The following is a 9,130-nucleotide window of genomic DNA, read 5'->3' as shown; positions in this document are numbered from 1 at the left end:
TTTTTATAGTATTTTCTGTTTTTGCAGATGTTTGCAAGTTCACTACTTTTCATGGCATATAAATATGCTTTGGATTTTAAATGTAACTAGTAATTTATCTGAATGCTTATGTTTCTCAGTTAAATTCTGACTTGGTGTATAAAATTTTAGGGATTGGAGGTACCTCAGTTTTGAGAGGTGTGTGAGATTTGAGGTTCTTAAAATTTGTTTCATCATTATTACAGGAAATACTCTAAAGTTAGGAAATGGACCCTTGGTTTATCTGGTGGTAAAGACCAAATAGCTGTAATCAGAGCATCTGGAAGTATCAGTCGTGTGCGCAGTCCATTCAGCATACCTGGTTCGGGTATAACTAGTGAGCAATTCATTGAGAAGATTCGTAGTGTGAGAGGTATGATTTTATCTATCATGTATACCTTCTTGATGTAGGTATGAAGAATGATCAGCTTCTACATTTTTAGTCTTATGAATTGTCAGTGTCATGTGACATATAGCTAGATCTGTTCCCATGAGTTGATGAATTCGGACTACATTTTCACCAGTTATCAATCTTTTTTTGGAGTTAAGGTACAAGGTTAGAGACTAGCTTACACTTGTACCATGCAATCATTGCCCACTCCCCCTCCTTTACTATTGCCATTAACATTTTATTTTTTGGTACTAGACCATAATAGTCTACTGTGATCACAAGAAACTACTATAACTATCATATTCTCATTCTTGCTGTGGTCCAAATTTTTTGGATTGCTTTGTGGTTATGGCCTAGAATAATGGGAGGTAAGAAGTAAGGATCATGTGGCTCAAATTCAGCATCTAAAGCTCATATTTGTCATCAAATTCCCTTAGTCTGTATATGGTGGCCTGAGTTAATGCATGTTCTTCTCATATTGCTAAGGTCTTTGAAGTAATTAACTTATGGGTCTATAAAATCCATCCTCCTTGTGATATTTTTGTAAGTGTTTCTTTTTATTTTTTTAAATATATTTATTTTACACTGTTGTGCTTGTTTTATGATAATTGTTTGTGAAGACATATAAAATTGTTTGTGAAGACACTGAAATTTCATTCTCATCCATGGTTTGTTAACATCTTTTCCCTTCAAATTTTTATGTTATAACATATAAAATTGGGAAGGAGAATATAGTTCAAGCACTTAGATGTTCTTAGCAATTGATGTGCCAAAACATGGATATATTGCAGATTATTGAAGTCTAATTTAGTGGGCACCATTTTTTTTTATGTATGATATGGAATATCCTTTTACTTTAAGTACTAGATGCTATTAATTATCCCTGTCCATTGTACTTTGCACTATTAAAAAATTTGACACCTTTTTTGTTTCAAGGTTTTGGCTCTTCTTTTGCATATGGAAAACAAATTTTGACTTCCAATAAGTGCTTATTACATGATTTAGGTCTTGCTTTAAGCTAATGCTGGGCCTTTTTTTCTTTCCAGATTCAAAAAGATATAAGGCTGTTATCATTCGCATTGACAGCCCTGGAGGTGATGCTCTTGCTTCTGATTTGTAAGTGTTGCTATATTCTGGCTTTATGATATAAGTGATATTTGGTGAAGTCCTATTTTAGACTCAAGCCAGAAAAGTTCATAAAATTATTTATAATGTTCCATTTTTGGAGGTTTGGGTTTATTACTGTCTCAATTTGGAAGTAATTTTTTAAGAACTTTTCTAATTTAAGTTTCTAGATTGGTGGAACTGAGGCTTATACATCCTGAATATCTTAGCAAATCATCTTTTAGCATCAGTGAAAACATTTTTGTTTTGTACCATCCTTGGACAATGTCCTTTGTGCTTACTAAAGTAAATTTTAGCTTTTATTGTGATGTGAGTATAGTATACTACTCTATTTGGACTTCTAGTATTTAATGCATAAATGATTAGTACCATATTTCTTTACTATCATAGAATCATTACAATCAAATATCTTCTTTTTTAACATGAATTCTTTTCAGAAGAAATTAAACTGGGTTAAAGCATATTTGTTATTTCCACTTATCCTAATGTACTTAAGGGCCTAAACACTGTTTATTTTGTTTGTTATGTTGGGAATTATCTTTGATTAGTTAATAAAAAAAATTAACAGATAGAAATTAGTATCCTTATAGTCTATAATTATTTGAAATTAAAGCTCTAGAATTAAGACTGTTTAGAGATGTTTCAATCCCATTAATAATTATAAAAAGCTGATTTTTCCTATTCCTAGAGGGTTCTAGTTGTTTTTCTTTGTCTTTCCCTAGTGTGAAAAAGGAATAAGTAAGAGATGCTAAAAAGAGACATGCCAAATATATTCTAATAGTAATGGTGTCAGTTAATGACTTAAATTTTGGGTTAGGATCACCTTTTCTCTCAATGAAGTGTTTCCTCCTCCATTCATAAGATTATACTTACCATTCATGGGTGAGAAACCCATCATACCCATTTCCTAATTTAACTCAATAAAGCCTGAGATCCAATTATTTGGCCCCTTCTCTAAAATTTGAAAAAGCTAATATAATTAACAAACATAGTCATTAGAACTTCCATATACTGAGCTGAAATTACATCTTCAATTCATGTTCATTATGATTACCAGAACCAAAGTTTGAATCTCACTTTAGTAGTCCTTGTTTGGCAGGGGTATCTTCAGTTGGGCTATATGGTAAGTCAGGTAGAATATCAAGAATAATTCAATGTCAAAACTGAAATCATTTTGCGGAAGAGTTTTCCAGACACAAATGGCCTTAGCACTGAACTGTCAGTTCTTAGGAAGCCTGTTGGCATATTTCACAAGGTGGAGCTAAAATCTTAATTCAACTTTAATTGATTGAGTACAACAGCAAGTTCCAAAGATTCATCAGTATCTCCCCTCTGAGTGAGTGAGGAAAACTCCAACTGTAATCTAAGAAAGAAGCAATAAACAATAAAAGGAAAATTTGGTGATTTTTTGTTGAAATATCAGTGTTTCAACGAGCAGTGAAAAATGAATGCTGAATTCTAAATTCCTAAATGACATGCTATTAGTGATCTCTCACTATTTGGCTTTTGTTTTCTTTTGTTTTTTTGATAGATAAAAACCAAATTCATTAAAAAATAAAAAATGCCTCAAGGATGCCACACAGTACACAAGAAGCATACAAATAGTGCCTAAAAGCATAGAAACCAGAAAAGAACCCCCAACAACAACTCCCTTAACCAGAACCCAACCACTCAATAAAATTAAAGAAAGACAAAGAGTTTATCTCTAAGTACTGCTTTACCCAATAGAGCAAATTCCTAAGAAAGAACAACTTTAAAAAAATAACAGAATGTTCCTCATTATTAAACACTCTGATATTTATTTCCTTCCAAACTGTCCAAAAAATACATAATGGGGTTGTTCTCCAAACCTTTTTTCTTTGTTTGCTCACAAATGAGCCATGCCACCACCCCAATAATGCCTCCTTAACTGTAGCAGATTGCACCCAATGGATACCAAAAAGATTAAACAACAACTTCTAGAGAATCCTAACCAGTGAACAATGAAGGAGAACAGAAAACTGCTTTTGTTTTCTTTTTGTTTTTCCTTTGCTTTTTTGGCGTTCCTTATACTTCCCTTGTACTTGGATCATGCCCCATTCTACTAGGCACTTATTGATATATCTATATTTTCCTATCCAAAAAAAAAAGGGGGGGAATTAATAATTGTGATATATCACTGCAGTATTAGAAGAATGGGTACTTGTATTTACAATTCCATTGTTTAATATTCAGCAATTTCTGGTAATGATAATAACAACGTTAATAAAGGAAAAACCTGTTATGTACCGCTCAAATTTTTTTATGGGATTAACACATTAGAGCTATCAATTTATATTTCTGTTAGATGGTGTGTTATGGTTGCTTGTACAGATGAAAAAAGAGAAGGAATGAGAAAAGAAAAATGCATGACAAATATAATGAGCTCCCACTAATTGGTCCTTAATTTTTATGATTATGCAGAATGTGGAGGGAAATCAGACTTCTGGCTGCCTCAAAACCTGTCATTGCATCAATGTCTGATGTGGCTGCTAGCGGAGGGTACTACATGGCAATGGGAGCAGGGACTATAGTTGCAGAAAATCTTACTTTAACAGGTTCCATTGGAGTTGTTACAGGTAAGGCAGACAATCTTAAGTTTCAATGGACTTCAATAAGTATGAAGTTGAATGATGCGAAGCTTTGAAAGGAAATGATTCAGACTGCATAATATACTCAATGGACTCTATTATTTGCAATTTCTGGTTATATTCTTCTTATGAAATTTTGATTGAGGAAAAAATAATTGTTCAATAAAACTGTTATGATGCCTATAAACCAACATTTGGAATGAGAAGAAACCTATCATCAATCAATTATAAAAAATGGAAGTCTGAGGTGGTTATAATGAGCAATGGGTGAGATGCTCATTGGTTTATGCTATAAAATCTGTTTCTATGCACAAACTATTTTGGTTAAAAAGTTGATGTGAGAAAGGTACTTGAAAATTGGATTTGTTGATATGGAGGGTTTATGAAGAGTTGGGGGTCTTTCTTATAGGGTGCACTCTCATGTGAACATTCAGCAGAATTTTTGGCTATGCATGGTGCATCTAACTTAGAGGATTTTGTCAGAGGTTTCATGCCTTCCCTAGTTTTATTCTTTTGATCTGTGCAATGGTGTTGTAGGCACTGTGTAAGCTCTTTTTGTTTTCTGTTCTGTTGTCCCTTCTGTTTTTGCTTCTCTTGCCACTTGTTAGAGGTCCTGTCCTCCTTTTAGTACATTCTGTAATCCCCCCCAAAGGATGTCTCCTTCTCTATGCCTTCTTTTTTCATCTAGTGGAAGGAAGTGTTTTATTTCTGATTAAGAAAGAAGGAAAAAGAGCTACTTAGGTGCCCTTTGGATATGAGTTCTGTTTAAAAAATTTTGAGAATCAGAATTTTTTTTATACCTTTATTTTGATACTAAATTTTAGAATTGAAAAAAAAAGAAAGGTTCTCAAACATAATTCACAAAAATTTTCAAAATTTGAAGTTTAAAAGAAAAAAATTAGAAAACAAAAGCCTTGAATCAATTGCTTCATTAGCAAGCACTGCATCTAAAGATTTGTCTCCCCTCGATAAAAGCATTATGAGAATTAGAAACAACTAACCCCACCACATTCTTAACCTATTTGCCAAAACCTTGGTAAGAAGCTTGTATAAACTGCTTATCAAGCTCATAGATCTGAAAATTTTCAAGTCCTCTGTCCCTCCTTTCATAAGGATCAATATCAAGAAAGTGGCATTTAAGCTTCTTTCAAAAGATTCAAACGCATAGAACTCCTTGAAAAAACCATTGCCTCAAGCTTCACAAATTCCCAATAGAGTTGTCAAAATGCCATTGTAAAACCACTCAGTCCTAGTGCTTTATCCCCACTCATTGACTTCAAAGTTGAAAAAACCTCCTCTGAGAATGGAACCTCCAAAGCCTCATCATCAACCCAACCCAAATTCTCCAACTACATGTGGCTGATACTTGGTCTCCATTCACTCGAACTGGATAAGAAGTTACAAAAGGACCAATGTACCCCCTCCTTTGTCTTCTCCTCCTCAGCAAGCCAACTGATATTTACCCTATTCTTGGCCAAGAGATTCCTCCTCCTATAGGCATTCACCATTTTATGAGAGAATTTAGTGTTTCTGCTCTCTTCCCTTAACAAAAGTTCCCCAGACTTCTGCCTGCAAGATGCCTCTTCCAATAAGACCTTTTTTGATACCACTCCCTAGCTGCCCTCTAGCTTCAACTGTTCTGCATTAATAAAAGCTTCCCTTTCTTTGGCATCCCAAAAGTCCACCTTTTTAAGGCTGCCTTCTTTCTAATATTGACATTGCCAAACCCCTCATGATTACAGCTTCAAATCTGCCTTCAAAACCTTCAACTTAGAAGCCAGAATAAAGCTATAAGACCCACTAAACCTATCTTACAGCCACCAACTCCTTAGTAGGTCCCTAAAACCAGTCACTTTTAACCACATATTTTCAAATCTAAAGGGGGTTTCGCCACTCCTCATCCTGTCTCCGTCAAGCAAACTAGGTGAGTGATCCAGAATTGCTTTGGCAAAACACTTTGCAAAAGACCACTGGAATGACTCTCCCAATCTTCCGACAATCTTCCAACAATAAGAAACGGTCTAGTCTTTCATTTTCTGGTGTCATAATGCTTTTCATTCTGAGAATTTGTTCTCTCTAGCTGCTGCTGGATTCCTTAAACAATGCTCTTCTTCCATTTTTTTGGTAGTTGAAATGCTTGCAAGGAATAATGACAGATCTCTGTATTTGTAAGATGTTAATAGTGGGAAAAAATTTTATACCAGGAAAAAGAAAAATGGTTAAAACTTTTTTCTCAGGGTACTCAACATAACCTATTCTAATTTTTCTTAGTTGTGTGTTAATAGATTGATATTCTTTGCTTGTAGGGAAGTTCAATTTGGGGACACTATATGAAAAAATTGGCTTCAATAAGGAGATTATATCAAGGGGAAGATTTGCTGAGCTCACAGCAGCTGAACAGCGGCCCTTCAGGTTAGAGGCCCTATTTTCGTTCTAAGAAAACAGATGCATATACTTTGTAGAACAGAAAGGCAAAGCATTCGTTTGAATGAATGATCATACATATGTTGTAGGAAACAAGAAAAGACAACCATTCATTTTACTGAGTATTTGATATTAAACTTGAAATCTGATTTTTGGCATTGTATTGTGACTGTTGTCTGTGATACAATCCTACTTGCCTGTTGATGCCTCCAAGGTAAAGCTCCTTTTCCTTTAGCACTCAGTTTGTGCTTCTCTGTATGGCTTCTTGTTTCATATGATCCAATCACTAATAAAAACAACCAAGTTTGATTTGACAGACCAGATGAAGCAGAACTCTTTGCCAAGTCTGCCCAGAATGCATATAAACAATTTCGTGATAAGGCGGCTTTTTCAAGATCAATGGCTGTATGTTGGCAATTTTAACATTCACCTTCAAATTGCCATAATTTTCTCTCCATGAAACTCCCTGTCATCTTTGGCCAGGTAGATAAGATGGAGGAGAATGCTCAAGGGAGAGTTTGGACTGGTAAAGATGCAGCTTCACGAGGTTTAGTCGATGCTATTGGTGGGCTCTCTCGTGCTGTTGCTATAGCAAAACAGAAGGCAGATATACCTCAAGACAGACCGGTTGGTTCTTATATATATCCTTCTTATAATACTCATATATTCCTTTAAATATATATATTCATTTGGATTATTAATTCTGATAATATATAGCACAAGATGATTTCAAATTGACAGCCGATTTATAATTTTGAATATGTTGTTACAACTTCTGGGTAATTTCTTTAGAAATTCTCTGTGATCTAGGATTCTCAAATAACATAATGTTCTGTTAGAAGTTCTAATAGGATAAAATAAGGATACTGCTCTAGATATGAGCAGAGAAATTTTTTGAGTCATGTTGCTAATGAGGTGGTGCAGTTGTTGGGATGTCTTGCAAGCTAGATCTGTTGTTACTACTGACCAGTATCCTCATGCAATTGGGTTGTAATTCAATTCAGGGACTTTAGGCTATGCCTGAGAACTGAACCGATTCAAAAGCACTTCTCCTCTAGTTCAGTGTCTTGTATAGATGTCGTAATTCACTTGCTTAAATGGTTGCAGGTTACTCTTGTTGAGTTGTCAAGACCGTCCCCTACTGTATCAGAAATCTTGACTGGCATAGGAAGCTCTATAGTGGGTGTGGACAGAACATTGAAAGAACTACTGCAAGATTTGACATTTTCGAATGGAGTTCAAGCCCGGATGGACGGTATACTGTTTCAGAAACTGGAGGAGGCTTCGGATTCCAACCCCATATTCACTCTGGTGAAGGACTACCTAAGTTCTCTCTGAGCTCAACTTTGGTGAGAGGTCCATCTCTGTTGTTTTCAATGTACTTTGTTCATATTATGTTAGATTTTCAAAATATTGAGTCAGACATTTTAGCCAAAGAAAAATCACGACCAATAATTGTGGTCACCCAGCCATGATTTTCAATTCCCTGCCAGATTATTTTCATGTTTCAGTCAAAATTTTGGGGAAATGGTGGAATCTCAGAAATGGTTCTCATGTTGGATGGCCTAATTTAAGATGAAATTATAGTTTGATATTATAATGTTGAATGCTTCCATTTTCTTTGACTTTAGTATTTATCTTTTTCTATTTTTTTCTTTTCCACAAGTTTTAATAGGATCAATTAGTTAATATGGTATGTGTTGCATAATTAATGAGTAATCTTAAAGCTAGTTGTTCATAAACTTACGAAGAAATTTATGCATAAACATTTACACACTTTCTGTGATCATTAGAGGGTTGGGGTGTGTATTAGTCCCACAAAGCCCACACCACACTTTTCTTTTAATTAAATAGTATGATTTTTATTATATTTAGTTTTTTTAAAAAATGTATTTCTAATAAAGAAAAAAAAAATGTTTTAATTTTTTTTTCTTAATGTTTTTATATTTGAAAATGGAACAACGAATTTATTGATTTTTAAATGGTTTTGAATTATTGGGTTTTTTCATAAGAAAATTTGAAACAGGTTTAAATTGTTCCAAGAGTTGTAGGTTCTAATAAATTGAATTTTTTAACAGTTATTAATTTGAAAATATAGTTTTGATTCTTATTTTCTTTTACTTTATCCTCTATCAAAATAGATCAAGAAGTTGAAACAGGTTTTGTCCTTGGTTTTTTTTTATCATATGTATCTCTTGTTTCAATCATTTGTATGGTACGCATAGGATCCTCTTGGCTTTCCCGTTCTTCACGCTCCATAATGGTTCATCTGAGTTTTGAACTTTTGGTTTTTCTTCCCCCACCAACAGTGCTGGCATTTGTGAGGAGGGATCTTGGTAGGTTTGCTTTGATTTTATTTTTTATTTCCTTATTTTTAATTTATTTTCATTTTTGAGATGATTTGTATACTTGAGTGTGGACAAGAAAACCTGTACAATTAAATCAGGGACAGATCAATCTATTGACTTAGTTTTTCTTGTTCTTTAGGTTATCTTTGGTTCCAGGGAAAATACTAAGAAAAGAAAAAAAATTTAAAAGAAAATGATTTTTTTCATGTTTGGTT

General features: G+C 34.0%; 1 protein-coding gene across 1 annotated transcript in view; it reads left to right on the top strand.

The window, feature by feature from the left end:
• Positions 1 to 8,182, top strand: part of LOC117904477 (serine protease SPPA, chloroplastic) — a 14,687-nt gene extending 6,505 nt beyond the window's left edge. The window contains exons 7-13 of the mRNA XM_034817090.1: positions 225 to 391; positions 1,456 to 1,525; positions 3,977 to 4,131; positions 6,450 to 6,555; positions 6,885 to 6,972; positions 7,051 to 7,194; positions 7,675 to 8,182. Of these exons, the coding sequence (XP_034672981.1) occupies positions 225 to 391; positions 1,456 to 1,525; positions 3,977 to 4,131; positions 6,450 to 6,555; positions 6,885 to 6,972; positions 7,051 to 7,194; positions 7,675 to 7,905 (961 nt within the window). The 3' untranslated portion in view covers positions 7,906 to 8,182. The remainder of the gene's footprint in view (positions 1 to 224; positions 392 to 1,455; positions 1,526 to 3,976; positions 4,132 to 6,449; positions 6,556 to 6,884; positions 6,973 to 7,050; positions 7,195 to 7,674) is intronic.
• Positions 8,183 to 9,130: the final 948 nt, after the last annotated feature.

This window comes from Vitis riparia, chromosome 17 (assembly GCF_004353265.1).
Source record: "Vitis riparia cultivar Riparia Gloire de Montpellier isolate 1030 chromosome 17, EGFV_Vit.rip_1.0, whole genome shotgun sequence".
NCBI classification, from domain to species: Eukaryota; Viridiplantae; Streptophyta; class Magnoliopsida; order Vitales; family Vitaceae; genus Vitis; species Vitis riparia.
The sequence above is the reverse complement of the archived record's forward strand: the minus strand, read 5'-3'. Positions and strand labels throughout refer to the sequence as shown.